The following is a 20,165-nucleotide window of genomic DNA, read 5'->3' as shown; positions in this document are numbered from 1 at the left end:
TCCATATAAGGATGAGGTTTTTAAAAGGGAAGCAGCAGACACTCAACCATGGTTAGGAGCTTTCCAACCACGGTTGAGTTAGTCGGGGTTATTAAACGGTAAACGCTGCTCGACTACAACCCAAACGACGCGTTTTGAGCTAGAGAAGTTCTGGGAAAATACCTGCTCCTCAAAATTACCCTTCCGTTACGAACAGATTTACATGGATGCCACTGGGTGGTGGGATGGCCGATTGCGTGGGCCTACCATTTCAGACCAGCGAAACAAACATTTCACATCTGGAATGGATTAGTCATCAGTCATTACCAAAATAGGTGGTCCCCAATTAAGAGGTGTCCAACTTTTTTGGACCATCTGATTTGAGCATGTGAAAGTTTTGACTGCAAGGATTATTAGAAGATAAAATGTCAAGATTATCCTTTGATTAATTAAAAACCTCCAAACTGCACGACCCTATTCTTTTTCTATTTTTTATTTTTTGTGGGGTGGTTGTTTTTCTTTGAATTTTGAATATGACCGCAGCCGTAGCGCTACGCCTATACCAAGTCACCAACCCCTTTATTAACACATAATGTTCACGTTTATTTAGGATATATTTGATTCCAAACAAATTAAAGAAAAATACAAGGAAAAGAAAATAAAATTTAAATTTAATAATTATTTTTCATCATTTTATAAAAATTTAAAAATTTTATTTTTTTATTACTTATCATGAAATCAAATATAAGAAAATCATTTTTTTGATATTATTTATTTATTTATTTATATTTTACATAATGACCTTTCTCTTTCGTCAAAAAGCTAGTAATGAATTTCAAACTTCTGTTCATAGTCAAAATCGTTATCATAAAATAATAAACACCATTTATATCTTAAATACTTTTTTTATAAAAAGTTCAAAATATTGTCAACAAAAAAAAAAATGGTAGAACTTCTTGTGGGACCAAGACTCCCAGGTTGTCATGGAGTTTTCCACTCTCTCATGGTCGCTTAATTGGACAAACCATCTGGGAGACCACCGACCCAATGGCCCTAAGGCGGAGTGACTGATCCATCTCAAAGTAGATCATACTAACAAATCCTACGAATACAGAATCAGTAAGATTTGACCGTCTATCATGTATTTATACACCCATTAATGCGTAGATTGCGCGCCATGTACGCTCCATATTAACTACAGTCGCTATTAGAAAACATTTCATCTTAGTGGCTCATCATAGCAAAACAACGATCATGCATTGACAATCAATGCCATAATATCGCGTAATTAAGGTGCTATTAAAACACCTGGAATGACGTTTCATCACAAAAAAGTATAAATAACTATGTGAACTCTACAAATGATTGGAGCTTTCTTTTTACAAAATTCTTTTACTTGCTTAAGTCATTCACTGACTTTAGCATCGGAGGGACGTACTCAAACAAACCATTCGAACAGTCTTTTGTGCAGGGATTATAGTTGTTTGCAACTTGAGAGACTTAGGTGAAATTGTCGATGATTTTTTTCATATATTTCTTGGTAGCTAGATGAAACTACTAACTTGGATCGGATCATCTAACAACATTTCTAAAATTATTTTCTCATTGTGACAAGGGTTAGAAGAATGGTTTAGTATTTGTATTTGAATTATGCATAATCCGAAATGATCGGATGGATAGTATTCAAGCTTCTAGTGTGTAGTGAGTTGTTCTTGACTTACCTTTTTTAATGGGCCTCCTTGTGAGTTGTGAGAAATGAAATCATCCAAAGGCCCCTACCACAGCCGTTTTTATTGCTTCCTTTGAAAACTATTTTCGTTTTTTATTTTTTAAAATAAAAACTTTTATACAAAATGTGTCCTTCAATTTTTTGTTTTTTTTTAATACCTCCATTTTTTAATCAATCTTTAAAAATCATTAGCTTTCAATGGAAGCCTCTAGAATTTTTTTTTCTTTCTCTTTTTTTTTTTAAATATAAGTTACTAGTATTTTTTAAATTTAAAAACAAAAAATAAAAAATATATCCAAAGTAAGTTCTATCATAATGAATTTTCGTGTAAATTATACTACGATTAGGACTATTAATGATCAATAAATTAAGTGTTTGTCCAAATGTACTTTTTATTTTCTATTTTTTAAATCACAAACTTTTATATAAAAGTGGAATATCCCGTACAGAATGCGTGGAGTTATCTTATGTTTTTTTAAAAAAATTAAAAATAAATTATGATACATCGATTTTTTTTTAAAAAAAAGTTAAATTTCATTGCACCAATAATCACTTCATCTTTTGAAAATCTAATCTCAAGTTATCCTTGTGACTTTTCCCTTCCTACATTCCTTTTTATCATCAAGGCCTTGTAATCTTTCAATTATAAAATAATGGATTGTTTTGGTAACTTGGTTCAAAAATTCTTTATGAAAAGATTCATAAATGTGACTTAAAAAACAATATAAAATTAGTGAGTTTTGATAATGTCATCTATCAACTCATTTAAACCATTTGTTGAATATGTTTGTGTTTGAGTTGAAAATTCTATCATGTTTAACTTGTTTTAATTCATTTAATTAGTCATATCATATTAAAACCATTATGATTCAATTCATATACAATTGTCCGACTTTTTAATGTTATGTATTTGAAATTTTATATTATTTGTAAGGATGAACAAATCAATTATCACGTGTTACTTTAATAGGAGTGGTACACAGAACTAGTCATACACCACGACATCACTAAGAAACCTATTTTATTGTAGAGCATTAAATATTATTAGATCATTGTCATCATTATATCAAAATATGATTCTGCCTCAAAGCGGGGAACGATCATCACTAAGGAAGCATAACTTAAAGGATGATCAAAACATGTTGAATTAATGATCAAACCATAAAAATTTCACCATAATCCACCATAAAAACTGATTAAGCATAAAAAAGAATCATAGTCAGATCATTAAAAGTACTAAATAATTGACACTACCATTATCACCTTCTCATAGCCTACAAAGCAAAGAACAATTATAAAAAGATAATATCAACCATCATAAGATATACTAAGAAACATATCAATCTTTTTATCTATCTGTCATCTTTTTGTCGTAATTTAATCAACGGAGAATGATTGATCTAAACAATCTCACCTTTTCCTCTTCCCATTGTAAGATCATCATAAGATGGACAAAACATTTTTTTTATTTTTCTAAAGTAAATTGATTAATACAAAAATTAATTGTAATTAGTTTATATACATTTAGAGTACTAATTAACCATATTTCGTGAACCACAATTTTGGCTAATATAAGTTATGATTTATGTTGATTATAGAATAAGTTGAAGGCCGTACACATTAACCTTGTTAATATCACTGAATCTAACTCCAATTGATGAGTTAGCTAGATCATAAATCTCATATTGCCTTTGCCCATATGAGAAATGAATTGTTGATTATTAAATGACTATATTGAATTCAATGATCTTTAATAGGGCACCAACTTGGCATTACTCAATCCCAACCCGCCTCACCCATCCAAGACAATCCAAATTGGTATTAATGAATTTTTTTTTATAATTTAATATTTTTATAATTAAACTTTTAATGGGCATGTAAATTGTAAGGACGGGTTAAGGAAGATTCCTTAGTCCCAATCCTCATTTGTAAATTTATTCTTCATTATTGTATTAGTATTAATGAAATTTTTTATGATTTAACATTTTCATAGTAACATTTTTTAATAGGGATGTAAATGGAAAGGATGGGTCAAGGAAGGTTCCCTCTTCCCAATCCTCCTTTGAAAATTTGACATATTTTTAATTATTCTTTATATTTATTTTTATTATTTTTAAAACAATCTTAATAATGGTTGAAAATTATCATAAATTATTAATTAATATAAATTTTTTTAGTAAAGAATATTGTATAGAATATTTGATAAGTTGATATATTATTATAATATTATATTTCCTTATATAATAAAAAAAATTATTGAAAATATCTCTATGAATATTTTAAGTCATAAAGTGAAAAAAATTATGAGATTGATATATATTCATAAGACTATATGATGTGGATAGAGATGTGAGGAAGAAAGAGAGACACTCAGTGGAGCGAGGAGACTTGTAATTTACGGTGTGGATATAAGAAGATGAGAACATAAGATGGTTTGAAAATCTAATAATTGTATTGATTTTTATCATTTGTAATGTTCATTATGATATAGTAAAAAAATTTTCTCTCATTTATGGATGCAGACATGATTGATCGAACCACATTAAAATCTTGTATAATATGTGTGATTATACATGTTTTTTATTTTTAGAAATAAAAAATCTTTTTTTTTTCATTTTTTAATTATCAAACATTTATTTCCATTTTTTTTATCCTCAAAAATAATTTTTCATTTTTGAGGACAGTTTAGGTGAGTGGTATTTTGGCTACGCTTGCGACAAAATATTGAATCAAGTACAATTCATTGCAACAACAAAAGTATTTTGACTTTATTTGTTCAATCTTGGATTTATCCCTTTTTTAAAATTTTGATAAAAGTAATCATCATGCATCTTCCCACGTGTGAGTGGAAATCAAAATGTGATCCTAAGTTTGATTCCACATGTAAAATTATGGGGGTAGGTTTGAACCTCATTTAATGTATGGTGGTGATATATAGAGAGCGGGCTGAGAGTGGTCTTGGGCGGCCACCACCACATCGGGCTAAAAAGTCTTTGGAAGAAGCTGGAAATGGAAGTGCCCTTCAATTTGTTCTTTGGGTTAAGGAGACTTTAAATAACTACAGGCCTTTGGAAAAAGATGGCAACTATCGACCACATGGCCTTATGTCTTTACAAACTAATGGTCAATGGTTATCTCAGCATTCAACTTTTAGACATAATTGACAAAGTCCTCCTCTCTTTATTTTTAAATAAAAAAAAGGGTCAAACCCACAAGCCGAAAAGGTAAAATATTTGCAGCCTCTAGAAGGGGGGTAGTGAGTGATGACGATGAATGAGGTAATATAGGCCAATGGGGCCAAAGTTTTTGCCTGCTCTCATCCTTCCCAACACCTAAAAGAGTCAAAGGTAGGTGGTTTTGAGATTCATAATTTCATTCTGGTCAAAGGAGGTGGTGTTTTATGGTCCTTGCCAGGTACAAAAATGTTGATAAGATATCAATTTTAAGTTTTTTTTTCCCTAAATAAATGTAATGATTTTTAAAATTTGATTAAACAAATTGAGAGTTCTACCTCAAAATTTTAAATTGTTTAAAAAAAGATACAATTATTTTCTATTTCAAATAATAAATTCTTTTTATACACTACTTCAAAATCATTTATTTTATTTTATATTTTCTATATAAAAATTAAATATTTATATATATATATATATATATATATATATATATATATATATATATATATATATATATATTGTATTTTTCATAATAAAATCATACATAAAAAAATTATGTTTGAAGTCCACATGGGCATTTTAAAATGTTGGGGTAGTATTAATTGTTTAATCATTGTACACGCAACACCTCATAGCGTGTTGTGGGTGCATTTGGAGTTGGGCGGAGTCCAATATAGTGGGCCTTGGCCAGCCTTGCAATCCCCAATACATTGGGCCTCATTTATGGACTCCTACACCCCACAATGGGCTACATTGAAAAGGTCAGTGAAGTATGGGCTTAAATCCATCATAAAAATTCTTTCTTATCTCATTGGACCATGCACATGGATCTGTAACAATCCTCAAATGGGCGACGAGACGTTCCTAAAACTAAAATAACTTCCATTGACCTTGTTGATTTGAATACATTTTCTATTTCCTGTTTTTTCAGTATAAAATACAAAAAAAACTAAATTTTTAAATAGCAACTATTTTCAAGAATAAATTTTTATTTTTCAGAATAAAAAAATTAGTAAACGCTTATAACAACTAAAAAACTGTTTTTTATTTTCTATTATCAAGAATAGAAAATAGGATATTTTAGATAACATATTTTAGTTGTTTTTCTTATATTTTAAAATAAAATTTTACAAATATATATAATGATTAAAAATAAAATTTTATATATAAAAATTAATTTTAAAACATATTTTAAAATATTAAAAATAGATTAAAAATATTTCAAATTTTTAAATAGACTTTTATTTTACAAAAGCATTGTACAACAATTTTAAAAAACTATTTTTTAAAATTATTTTTCAAAATTGTTTTAAAAACTGACTTAAATTTTTTTTAAAATTATTTAAAAATTTAAGATATTAAAAAAATTATTAACTTAAATATTTTACCACCTTAAATTTTAAAGTTTTTAAAAATAATTCATAAGGATATATCGGAAACTTATACTTTTTCTATAGGATTTTATACTTTTTAAATAAAAGTAAATTACTATTTTCTGTTTTTTTTTTTTAAAAAAAAAAGGCAGAAAGTTTTTACCAAGTTCTTTTAAAAAATATGATAAAAATAGTGGGAAGAAAATATGAGTCATTTGACGATATGTCAACATATATAGTCTTCAGCACAAAATTTGAAAGTTATGATGGAAAAATTTTCATGATTTTCTGGTCTCTTTTCTGAATTAATATTCCTATTTGATCCATATCTTCATGTCTTGGAATCATCCCCAACGTTGTCAAGTCGAAAAAAGCAGGATAAGAAAATCATTGGGCCAAGGGCCAACCTCTATAGAGGGCATGGGTACCTCACATGGGCTCAAGAGAGCATGGTAATGGGCTTGGGCCGAGCTTAACACTTGGAAAAAATAAGTTTTCTAATGAAGCTAAGTTCCACAGAGGCCCCAAATTTTGGCCCTGAAGACAGAGCCCTTGAAAATTTTCCTTTTTCTTTTCATATAGAAGAGAACAATCCCAATTTCCTGAGGTCGTGACAAAGACTGAAGTGGAATGGAACATTTTCTTTAAGCATATTGGATTTTGGCGAGGGTTGAAAACAGAATGATGCATAAAATTTCAAAGAAATGTCAAATTTTCTAGCAGAATTTGGGAGGTCTAAGTTGTTTCCATTTACTTGACTTGGAAAATAGGCAAAATTTATTTGTTTCTCTCGTTAAGAGTACTTTAATTTTCGTACTTCTCCAAAGATTACTATCATTTAACCTTTTTTTTTTTAAATCCAAACGCAATATTCATTTTGGCTAATGACCTCTGAAATAGCAAAAAAATAAAAATAAAAATAAAAAAAATACTCATTTCTTTTAGTGTGATACCTTAATTTTTAGGGTATCAAGTCATACTTACCAAAAAGTTGGACCAACCGCATCATGTGTACAATTTGGTCTTATTACATTTTACCTTATTTGTATCTCATTTGTTTGTCCCTTATCTTATATGTTAGTAATGACATCTAAAGGTCTAGATTTCATTGTATACTTGAGATCGTAAATTCGATGGATATCAAATCTATATCCCGGTATTTTTCTAGTTTTTATATCTTGTGGTCGAAGAGTTGTAAGATCGCCAATTTTGCAATCCATTACCCATAAAATACCATTTAATTTGCAAGATTCACATGATGTACAACATAATATCAATACCCAACTTCTTTTTGGACTATAAGATTACATTAAATCAATAAAGATAGGATAATATAAGCCCCATATGCTGGAAAAAAGGCAAATGCCATGGTTCTAATAATGGAGTCATGGGAGCTTTTGAAGACCCATAAATAATTGAGAACCCACCAACAATACAATATTTGGTGGCTTTACATAACTGCAAACACTTTACACTCCATTCTAAGATTCTATGAAAACAGGAGGAAACCTAATTGAAAGCTCAAAGAGGAGTTGTGGTTGCACAAGTGACTCAAAGCCGCCTACAAGCAAAAACAGAGTCATTATTATTCAATGTTTCACATTGCAGATAATGATGAGGAAACTTCCATCTCCACAATGAGTTGTTTCTTTGAAACCCCATCATCTTTTCTTCCCACATTCCTTCTAGGGGTTTGTTTGGTTCCACTTTGCTATCATTTCAGTCGGTCAATGAGTTTCTTGTGCGGGGGAGTCCTTGTAAAATTCTCTGGCTTTTCTTATTCTTCCCAAGAAGAAAGAACCTTGCCTTTTCCTCTTTTGGGTGGCCCCTCAAAGGTGTAGTAGAGAGACTAGAGAGACCTACCACCACTACTTATATGTAAGTGCTAGGCTGGAGGACCAATAAGTGATATTAACAATTTGGTCTTCATTTCATGCTTATCATGTGGGCATCAATTTGGGCATTATGATGCACCCTTTGAACAAATCAATTTTGGGATTTGGTCTGATATTCTAGTTCAAAAGTTTCTTTTCTCATAACATTTTCAAAGGGTTTTTGGTATCTTGAGAATTTGATAACAATTGAGAGTGAATAAGATCATATCATTGAGTTGATATTTTATGAGTTTGATGTGTTGAATGGAATTATCAAAAGTTTGCCTTAGCCCCAACTAGGGTTTGGGAATCTTATGAAAGTTGAGTCCTACCAATAGAGAATTGGAAAAAAAATGTGATGGGTGTTATAGTTGTCAATATTGTAAAGCAACAAAGAGATTTTATTTTAATTTTTTAGTGAAGATTTTAGACATATAAGCTCAATAGGAGATGCCTTTTTAGTAAACTTTTCCCCCAATTTTTTTTGGAATTAGCATGGAATTGAGAGGGAATTGAAAATTTTGTACTCTAGCTTCTTAATCATGTCCATGGTAAACTCAATTTTCTTCTTATTCACAATTCACAAACAAGGACAAGCTCATTAAATTTCAAATACTTAATATTTTTTAAATGTTTTCGATATATAATTAATCTTATGTCTCTTTCCGAATAATTCTTAATTTTTACTTTAATTAGAAGTTGAAATTGAACCTAAAGTCATAATATTTATAGAATAATATTGACATTACAGGTTTTTTTATTTATTAAAAACATAGAAAACTTATTCGTCTAAACCTTCTACAAGAAATAATATTTTAACATTATTATAATTTTTTTATGTTAAACTTTTTTTAAGGTATAAATTATTTGAATAAAATTAGTCAAATTGATATAAAATTCTTAAAAAGAAAAAAAAAAACTTTTAAGGGGGTGTTTGTTAAAGTTTAATATTTGTTATTTAATAATTTAAATTGATTTTAAGTTAAATTCTATTTAAGTTGTTGACTTAAAATTTATCATTTAATTTTTATTTCAAGTATTAAGGTTGTTTGATAAAATTAATTTAAAATTTATTTTAAATCATCAAATTGACATATTTATCTTTATAAATTATAATTAGGGCAAATAAGATCAAGTAAAATGAAGGTAATCAAATACTAAAAGAGATAATTAATATAATTAAAATGAATAGGGATAAAAAAAAATATGTGGACTTAGGAATAAATTAATTGTTTTTACTTATTGTTTGAAACTATTTTTTTTACTTTAAATCATATTATTAAGTTATTTTATCAAATATACTTAATTCATTTAATGAGTTAAAATAAATTATATTAAGTTGGTTTACGAAACACCACTTAATTTCTCGAAAATAAAATCATAAATACATACAACCTAATCTTAATCCCTCTCAACACGGTTAGCCCTCTCAAAGGAAATGCAGAGAAAGCAAGAAAGAAATTATTTGAAGATAGCGTAGAAGTTGACTTGGTTCTTGACATAATTATTGGTCTAAAATTAAACTATTTAACCATTGCATGGAAATTGAATAAAGTGACAATAATTTACGAGGAAATAAGACCAAGTCCGCGTGGTAGGCATGATAGAATTTCCAAGAGATGATTCCATTCATATCTCTTTAAGCTTTAATTAAAATGAAAGAAGGCTTGATTAGTCAAAGTGTAAAAAGCTTGCAACAAAGGACGCCCGAGCGTGTAAAGTTAACCAAAAGCTTTTGAAACTTTGACCACTTTTAGTTTAATACACACTCTACTAATGATACCAACAGTATGCCTCTTCAGCTCCCATGGGTATTTGGGATGTGGGAATTTTTTTAAAAAAAAAATAAATAAATACACATTTGAAAAGGGAAGACCAAAGAGAGCGAAATTTTGATGATTTTTAAATGATATAAGCCACCAATATTGGTTTGGAAAAATTAATGCAACCAGACCCCTAAGTAGTAACACTTTGCGAAATGGTCTCATAATTTGAAGAATTCAACATACAAATGGGTCAGGTGTTAAAAGACCCTTATATATCCGGGGAGTTTTTCAAGTCCTAAAATGACCCATGGCCCATTTTTTGTTCCCTTGAACAGGATGTTAGTAATGGCGATGGAATGGGTAAGAGAGGAGAGAAAGCAAAGTGTGTGTAGGAGAAGCGACATCAGGACTCAGAGACATATTCAGAGTCAACTACCGCCGTGTGTAAAACGCACCGTCTAGCACTTCACTGGGTCGTCCCTGGCGTGCCCTGACCTTTGCTTTTAAGTCTTCCTTTGACTCGTTTTCTGTACCAATCACTCTCCCACATTTCACAGCACCTTCCCCACATTTTGGGTTCTGCTAATTTTGTTAAAACCTATGTGGTCCCATTCTTCACTCTTTCAAAAGATATACATAGAACAAAACAATTACCCCCACAGATATGGGCTTGGAAAGCGAGAAACAAAGGGCATTGTAATCTAATGAGCTATCCATATACTAAACTGTATTTTTGGTATGGCCGCAGTTGACCCATGAGCCCTATGATTATTGAGTCCTACACCCATAAGGGAAAGTCCCAAGAATAGAAAACCTAAAGTGGGATTAGTGTAAATTAAGGAGAGATGAGGATGGGTCATGCAAATTCTTAAAGAATAGGCATTTGTGATTCTCAACAAATCCAAATATGTTACATCATCCTAAGTAAGATAGGGGATTAATTATTGTGTGGTCAGGCTCATATGAGACTTTTTTAATTAATATATGATATGCATAATTATTTCATGTGTAATGGCATGATCTTAAACCCAAGTAGAGGGTGAAGAAGGGATGGGGCACCCCCTTGTTGCGTGGTCAAGTTAGGATAGGGTTTTGGATTTTGTCAATGGCGAGCCGTCCAAATGCTTGAATTAGAGTGTGTGGCAAAGACCAACTTGAATTTGGCTTTGAAAAATAATGGGGTTTAATGTGGACAGATTGATTAGGGAGATGCTTACATGACCGGAATCTGTTGGTTGGTGGTATGCTTCAACTATCAAGTACTTCATCCCTCAACTCTAATCCAACCTAATTAATGTACTGAATTTGTTGAATTGAGGTTCAATTAATAGAGAATTTAAGAAATATTATTGAAAAATCACCTTTAGAAATTGTAAAAATTACAAGTATAAAATATTTTTGATTCCTCGATCTTTTCTAAATAATTTTTAAACTCGTTATTTATTTTAATGTAAGCTTGTGAAAATTATGATGTCTTATATAAAAGTTACTATTATTTTATAATATTAAAAATAAAAACAGAACACTCTATCTAATTGGACACTTACATTTTAGATATAAACTATAAATTGGTATTTTGATAGTGACTTTCATAATGCATGCATTATATAACAAAAAAAAATATTGTTTTTGGAAGAATCATCCAACATGTAATGGATATAATCACTTCAAGTAATTCTTCATATTTTTTTAAAATTTCTTATAAACCTAATTTTTATAAGAAAACTCCCTTAAACAAACGAGTTCTAAGACTATGTTTGGTTTCTAGAAAATAAAAATAAAAAAAATAAAAAAGTACGATAAAAGAAAATATGAAAGTTAATAAAATATTTTTATACACTATTTTAATTTTTTTAACTTAATTATTTTATATAAAAAACAAATAATTTAAAAATATATATTGAGGTTCATTTGACCATCATACAATCAAACAAGCTTATAAGGTTTTAAATAATTTTAATTATATTTCACTTTATTTTTAAATTTTTCATAATAAAACCAAACATAAAAATAAAATAAAATAAAATAAAAATAAAAAATCTTGTTTTAGTATTTTTAGTAACCAAACATAACCTTAATAACTAAATATAGACAGGATGTACAACTAAAAATGCCTAAAGCATCAGGAACATTGAAGTCTCTGAGCCCAATTTGCACAACAAGTGAAAGCTGCAAGAAGGCCCAGCCGACACGGCCCAGCCGACATGGCCCGGCCGACATGGCCCAACCCATCAAGCGTTCAGCCGTGTGATCATCATCAAAAACCTAATCCAAATTGACATACGGAGGCATTATGGAATAATGGAAAGTACCATACTCCAATATGGAGCGGAACAACACACCACTTGTGGGTTATGGCCTGCCATCCATTCATTCATTCCTCTGCAGTCCTCCTTCAACATGCTTTTGTACTATACACCAATAATGACCAATTGGAAATTTAAAAATCAAAGAGTGTATTCATTAAGCTATCTCCTAAACATGATTTACATGTGGGTTTTGTTTTTCCTTACCAAGTCACTAGCCTTTTGAGTGGATTATGAATCAAATGTCTCCCCTTTTGATAAGCTTTCAAAAGTATGCATCCCTCTGCAAGACTAAAAAATCATATTAAAGTACCTTAAAAGACTAATCATGGTAAAAACATTTTTATCCTCTCAACCCATTCTTGAAGTCATTTTACAAAAATTCAAGTGGTGTTTAGATATGTTAGGGTATAATCTTGTCGCTTTTAAACATCGGATGAGTTACCTACATGGTGATTCTTAAAACGAATTTATAAGATGTGATGTTGAATGTTATAAAAAGTTGGGTCTGTCTTCATTGAAAACCAATCGATTTTTAAATAAAAAGGTTAAAATTCAATCCAACAATTGGTGTCAGAGTCAAGGGTCATAACAAGTCATGACAATGTTTTACTGAGAGAGAGAAGTTGTTGGGGTTTATCACCAAAATAATGGCTCCTTGTATAAGTTTAAAAGCTCAATTGAGCAACATATAAGTTAAAATTATAAAAAAAAACAAATCTTGGAAAGTGATTTTTTTTAAATTTGATTAAAAGTGGAAATGTTTTTAAAAAGTATTTTCAAATATTAGGACAGACTTTTAACCCTCTAGGAAAAAAAGAACAAGTACAAGAAAATTCATTTTTGTTTCCATATTGTATAGATGTAAATTGTAAAATGTGTGGGTGGGTTAGGTGTGGTAGACAACCAAAAATGTGATACAAATGGTTGAAGATGGAGTGTCCTTTTTTAAGACTTTGAGACCATTTCTAGAGTACAAATTGGAAGCCTTACTTCCCCTCCCCTCCCCTCCCCTCCTTTGGTGTGGGACACTCGAGTCCGTACACATTATGGACGACCCTTTCCAAATAAAAAATAAATAAACATATCAAGTCAAGACATTTATTAAGGTAATTTTTTTTATTTAATTTATTTATCCTTGTATTGTTGCTGCAATTATCTAAGCTTAGGTTGAGATTCCAATGTATTCTCCTTGGAGTCGTGAAATCGAGCGTTGGTATCATGCATGTACCCCTTGACTCACTCCCCCATCCTTGTCTCTACTTTATTGCAAGATCCAATACCCCTTTTTTCATTCACTCTTAAATAATATATATTAATTACTCCTTTTTTTTAGATTTGAATTTAAATACCATGACCAAAAACTGTCCATTAATAATTCCCTAAAATATTAGGTAAAATATTAAGTATGGATTTCCGGCTTTCCCAATTTGCTTCCAATACTACCTAAAATATAATAATAATATTTTATTAATTATTATTTCTTTAAATAAAATTTTCAAATTCGGTGTTAGGGAAAAAAGTGGCCATGTGACCATGACCACATTTAAAAAAAAAAAAAATTATATAAAAATTCAGGATATTTTTCATATTTAGAAAAATAAAATGGTTGAAATAAAAAAATATTGGGAAAAAATGCCAAAGTAATTAATAAATTAAAAGCCCATGGTTGTCTATGACAAAGAAGGTTTCCTACATGTCATAGTCTCGTAGACAAGTGTGCCATAAAATTAATTTATTTTTAAAAATGAGTAATCAACTATTAATTGAATGACAATAAAAGCATTAAATATAGAAAATAATAAAGGAAAAATAAATAAAAATAAAAAGGTAAATAATATAAATTAGTATATGATAAGACCTAAGAGCATGAAAATGAAAGGAAATGGAAAGGAAAGAAGGAGGGCGGTTCCTTGCAGCCAACGCATCTGGTTTAGGTTCGGGTTCGGAGTTAGGTTCGGTTGTAGACTTTGAGAGGATAAGCACGACCCTCCCCATATAACCCACCGCCTCCACTTCCAAATGCTCATTTCTCAGTTTTTCTCTCTGCTACCCCTCCTTCTCTCACTTTCTCTCTCTTTCTTTTCTCTCTCTCTCTCTCTCTCTCTCAAAACCAGAAGGAAAGAAAAGAAACAGAGTAATCTGTTTCTCTCGGTTTTAATTCAAGCTGGCGATCGATAATCAGGAGTCTGCTGTTCGAGAAATCAAGCCCAAGAGCAGGAGAATCATGGTGAGGGAAATGGGGTTTTGTCCGTTTTTTATGATTGCTTTTTTGTGTTGATTTATAGAGTTTGGTTTAATGCTCGCTTTTTTGTTTTCTCGGAATCCAAACAGGGTGCTGGGGGTCCTGATGAGGAAGACAACAGGTGGCCGCCATGGTTGAAACCTCTGCTGAGGGAGAGCTTCTTTGTTCAATGCAAGTTGCATGCTGACTCTCACAAGAGCGAATGCAATATGTATTGCTTGGACTGCATGAATGGAGCTCTCTGTTCTCTCTGTCTGGGCTACCACCAGGATCATCGTGCTATTCAGGTTTGATTTTCTTGCGATTTCTTTGTATTTTCTTTTATTTTTGGATTCTGGGTTTCAATCTTTCGTGTCAAATCATTATTCCCCGATTTGGCTCTGATTTTTTGGATGAATGGGGGACTGGAGTTCCTCTGCTTTTATCCAGTTTTGTCATTTGAGTCTCCGTTATTTGGGATTACGGTTTCTTCTTTGTTCTAAGCTCTGTTTTGATTTCCTCGTTTGTTTAAACTCCGTTTGGTGTCTGGAAAAATGGAATATTGTTTAAGTTTCCTTTTTCCTTGTTTTCCAAAAATAGGAAACTCGCCTCAACTTGGTATTAGCCTTTGGTTGAGTGCTGATTTGGACTCCGATTCTTCTCATCTGCAGCAATGCAAGATTTCAACATGTGAAAAATCTTTATTCTCTAAAGTTTCCTTTCCTTTAATCCCTACATTTTCTCATCAACCAAACAGGTTATCAATGGAATCTCAAAAAATTCCTCCTTCCAAAAAAGTCCCTCACTTTTCATGGGCTTTCTATGGTTTTTTCATGGTGAGAAACAAAAAAGTCCATCATTAGCACATGGTTTGTCCAGAGTTTCATGTTATGACAGATAAGTCTCACCGGTCATTGATGGGGTTGCTCTGTTTTTTCATTTGCATCGACAGATAAGGAGATCATCATACCATGATGTGATCAGGGTTTCTGAGATTCAGAAAGTGCTGGACATCACCGGTGTCCAGACCTACATTATCAACAGCGCAAGAGTCGTCTTCCTGAATGAACGCCCGCAGCCTAGGCCTGGAAAAGGAGTCACCAACACCTGCGAGGTCTGCGAGCGTAGCCTCCTCGATTCATTCCGCTTCTGTTCCCTTGGCTGCAAGGTACCACATCCTCCTCAAAATCCCCGTCAACATACCCGAAAAAGATTCAATATTTTTCCTAATTATTTTTGGCATTAATGGGAATCAATGGCGTTGGGCACCTGGGAAGATTTTTTTTTGGCATTAATATCAGTTTTTTTTTTCCCCTCCATAATGAAAAGCCCATATAATTAAAGAATTAATTACTAAAATAATTCGATTGTGTGGCCTTCTTCTCACAATGTCATCAATGATTTTTGAACTGGGTTTTCTCAAATTATGATTTTGATTGTGAATTACAGATTGTGGGTACGTCAACGAATTTCCAGAAGAAGAAGCATCAGCAGCCGGCGACAGCGTCGTCGGACTCGGAGGAATCGTACAGTAGCAGCAGCCATGGGCGGCAGGCGCAGAACGCAGTCCAGAGTTTTAGTCCCTCGACACCTCCCCCAACTGCAGTAAATTACAGAACGGCCAAGCGAAGAAAGGGGATTCCGCACAGGGCCCCAATGGGAGGACTCATCATAGAATACTATTAGTCTCCTACAAGTATCGTGCTCATCAGCTAATTCCGAAAATACCCTCATATACAATACTAGTTTTCACAATGGCCCTCCAGTCCTAGAGCTTTTTACCAAAAGGCCAGCATTGGAGAAAGGCTCCCCTCTTATCGCAAGCAGTGTGTACATAGAAGGAAGGCTTAGAAGCCTGCAGCAGTGGAAGCAGAAGCAGAAGGCAGAGAACAGAAAGGAAAGAAATAAGACTAATATGAAGGACTGAATGGTGAAGTAGAAAAAAATAAGGTTAGCATATGATAATGATAATAATAATAATAGGAGTGGGGTTTAGGAGTGATTATACATAAGTTTTGGGAAGTGGAGTGAAATGTAAATAGTGGTTTTGTGTAGAGCCTTAGATGAAGGATGTCTCCTTGTAAACAGGAGGATGTCTATATATGGAATTTAATAATAGATTTTATTTTAAGAGTGACCTATTTCCATTTTTAGAAATGCGTTTTCATTTTTATAATTTTTTATTTAACTGGCGGGGATAGCCTCCAAACGATAGGGCCCTCACCGGCCGGCTCTTAAAATTGGTGCGGTCATCATTTTAAACGTGGCGGCTAGTGATTGGTCTGCTGAAAAGATGGCGTCTCGATGCGCAGAATCATAAAGTAGGTCAGCCGCCCTCTTGGTGGGATCGGATACGTTGGATTGCCTTTGGACGGTGATCGTACGGCTGATGAGTTTGATTCTGACATGTGCAAGGCAAGTGGCAAGGATGGGTCGGCCACTGCGCGATTCACATTGCCATATGGTTGGTGGTTGGCGGACTCCAATGCATCTCAGCCCTTGAACATCTGGAAATGGGATCCCAACCCTTGATCAAGTGATCTATGTTTAGATACGCAATTTTGTTTCTTTTTAAAAATCTTTTTTCCAGTATAAGTGGGGTCCTCGTGACTCAATTCCTTGTCTAATTTGTCTTTATCTGTTTGACCCCCGATATACCGAGGAAAGTGATAACCCAAAATTTATATACCAAGAGAGTAATTCGTTTATTAGAAATAAAAAAAGCTTAGGATTGCTCTACCATAATCGATATGGTCAGAATCAGAATGATGGAGGTTAGTGAGCCATGCAAAGACAAAAAAGTGTGAGGCGGATGAATCAACCTCTCATTTTAATCCTAAGAGGAAAATCAATTTACACCATCCACATTTCATGTGAAAAGTTGATACCATGATAACAAGTCAACAAAGTTGATTTGAAAATTATTTACTTGTGCTTCTATGCTTGCTCTCCCCTCAATTTCTAAATATCTCTTTCAATACCAATGACTCTTTCTTGGGGGTCTCTGCTCCTACATCGTAATAATCAAATCTCAAACCTCATTATATATTTACACATTTTGGTATTTTACAGTTATAACCTTATCAACTCTTATTCATAATAATATCAGTAGGTATTCCTTTTGGATTTTTTAAAATGAATTATTGTGTAACGTTTCCGTGTGGCTTTCTGCTTTCATCTATTTTCTGCGGATGGACAACTTCGTAACTAAGGAATGGCCGATAGCCCAAAGATTAAATAAAAAGGTGTCCCGTAGAGACAGAGAGAGGAAGATACACGTAACCCATGGAGCATGTGAGCCCGACATCTGGACTATTCCCTATTTTTCTACGCCCATTCCCCGTCAGCATCTTTTAATTTTCACAACAGAAAGCGACGCCCGACACGTGGCCTGACTTGTCCGCGTTCCAAAGTGGAAGTCCCCATCCTCCTCCTCATTGCGCCACGTGTATAGCCACCTTCCAGCTACTCGCTGATGACCGTCCAATTGTATCGCACGTGTGGGGTTGCTGTTGGGTGGAATATTCAACCTTGGCGACCAAACTAGAACACCGAGGATCCCCTCGCGTGCTTGCCGCGTGAGCTCATGTACTTTGGATGAACCTTTCTTCGAACTCAAAGCAAGTGTGATGTCGACTCAGGCATAGGCAAAAGAGGAGGGAGAAAAAACAACACTAAACAAAACAAAACAAAACAAAACAAAGGGAATTTTGCCGAAGAAATTGGTATGAATTCAAGTTATTTTGATACGAGAAATTTCAATATTAATTTACTTAATTTTAAATTTTAAATTATTTTGAAAAAAAAATATTGTATTTAATAATAAATTTAATACATTACTCTAAATCAATTCTTGAGAATCATAAATTTTTTTTTTTAAGTTTAATAAGAGTTTTGTAAAGAATTTTCGACTTAAACTTTTTTTAAAAAAAATAGGAAATTATGATTTAAAAATGAATGCTAAACCCATTAATTTATTTTATTTAGAACTTGCTTACCCAACAAGAAAATTCAAAAAAGTAAACGAAATCATCGAAAAAGTTACAATATGCCTTCAATAATTGAAATAGTATAAATCTGAGTGTGGAAAAGTTCATATATGAACTATATATTCCATGTGTAAGCTTGTAAGTAGCTTTTGATGGATTGTTTTCCCAATTGTCGAGATTCTTTCACTAAAAATTTAAACCTCAAATCAAGGAAGATGCTTTAAGTTAACGAAATTATTGAAAAAGTTAAAATAAGCCTTCAATGAAATAGTATAAGTTTAAGTATGGAACAATTCATATATGAACAATATATAATAAGTACATGTTTAATCACACTCCAACGTGTATGTTTGTATTTAGCTTTAAACTTTTTCACTAAAATAAATTAAACGTCAAATCAAGAAACATGCTTTGATTCTTTTAGAAGTCTAATAATTTTTTAAAATTAAAAATTAAAAAAATCAATTAATACCATAAATTCACAAACCAAAATTAATTGAGAATGTTTATCATTGTTTCTCCTCTTAATGCAATTATATACATGCGTTTTTTTTTTTTTTACTTTCTCATTAAAAAATATAGATTTCAAATTAATTGACATTTAATAGCAACAAGTTTAATGTTTTTTAAAAATAATTTGAAACTCGATCAAATATTAATTAAGTTGAAATCATAATTTATTGTGTAATGATAAATTTGGTTTATTTTATTTATTATTATAATTCATTTTAAATAAAATGCTATTAATTATATCGTTTTCTAAAATATAAGTATTTATTTTTAATAAAATATAATTTATTATTTTATTAAAATATTAATATTTATATTTTATAATATCTATTGAAAATAATATCTATGATTTATGTTTTTATTATAATATTGACATTTATGTGTTGTTAAAATTATCATGATATTATTTATTTAACAAAACTATTATCTATTTATTTCATATTTATTCCTTAGATTCAAAAATGAGTTTTAAATTGATATCATGTTAAGAAAAAATTATATAGATTTTATTTGTAAATTTTTGAAGAAAAATTTGATTTTTCAAAAACAAAGGTCGAGACTTCTTATGAATGATCACGGTGATTTTTAATGTGTTTAAAAAAACACTTTTAATATTATAATTGGACTAAGAGAATATAACATCTACATGATTGGATATAAGGAGATGATGACTTTTTTGAGCTCAAAGAAGATAGTATCTATATCATTGATTACGGTATCCTCCATTATTTGTTTTATAATTTAATTTTTTTTATATTTCTCATTAAAACTTCTTCTCTTGGTTCTTTTTCATGCTTCTATATACCTCTCTTAACACAAAATTTAGTATTAAAATACAAAAGCTGTCATAGTTGTTAGGATGACATGATTACAAAAATTGAGAGAAATTGACAGAATAACAAAATAACAAATTTTAAAAGAAAATAAAAAAAAAATACAAATTTATAAAGAAGACGAAATTTTAAATCTCATTATTTTTTTGTACATAAATATAACAAGAAATTTTTTTAAAATAATTGAATAATTGTTTCCCAAATTCTAGTTTTGATTATTTTGTGACCAGGGAATTAAAATCCAAAACTAGCAATTTTTTTAAAGTTCGATGAAAAAATTTATGAAAAGGAGAAAAAAAAAACAAAAGGAAAAAAATAAGTTTCCAATATTAATTTTTATTTGAATTAGTAACATACTACCCAACAAAATCAGACCATTTAATTTTTGATTTCGACAATGGTATAA

The 20,165-nt window shown here is 31.2% G+C and overlaps 1 protein-coding gene across 1 annotated transcript; it reads left to right on the top strand.

The window, feature by feature from the left end:
- Positions 1-14,247: 14,247 nt before the first annotated feature.
- LOC117933601 lies at positions 14,248-16,580 on the top strand. Its single transcript, XM_034855058.1, has 4 exons — positions 14,248-14,433; positions 14,538-14,735; positions 15,380-15,595; positions 15,877-16,580. Exons 1-4 carry the CDS (start codon positions 14,431-14,433, stop codon positions 16,111-16,113), a joined length of 654 nt encoding a protein of 217 aa, XP_034710949.1. The 5' UTR covers positions 14,248-14,430; the 3' UTR covers positions 16,114-16,580.
- Positions 16,581-20,165: the final 3,585 nt, after the last annotated feature.

This window comes from Vitis riparia, chromosome 2, assembly GCF_004353265.1.
Source record: "Vitis riparia cultivar Riparia Gloire de Montpellier isolate 1030 chromosome 2, EGFV_Vit.rip_1.0, whole genome shotgun sequence".
Taxonomy (NCBI): domain Eukaryota; kingdom Viridiplantae; phylum Streptophyta; class Magnoliopsida; order Vitales; family Vitaceae; genus Vitis; species Vitis riparia.
The sequence above is the reverse complement of the archived record's forward strand: the minus strand, read 5'-3'. Positions and strand labels throughout refer to the sequence as shown.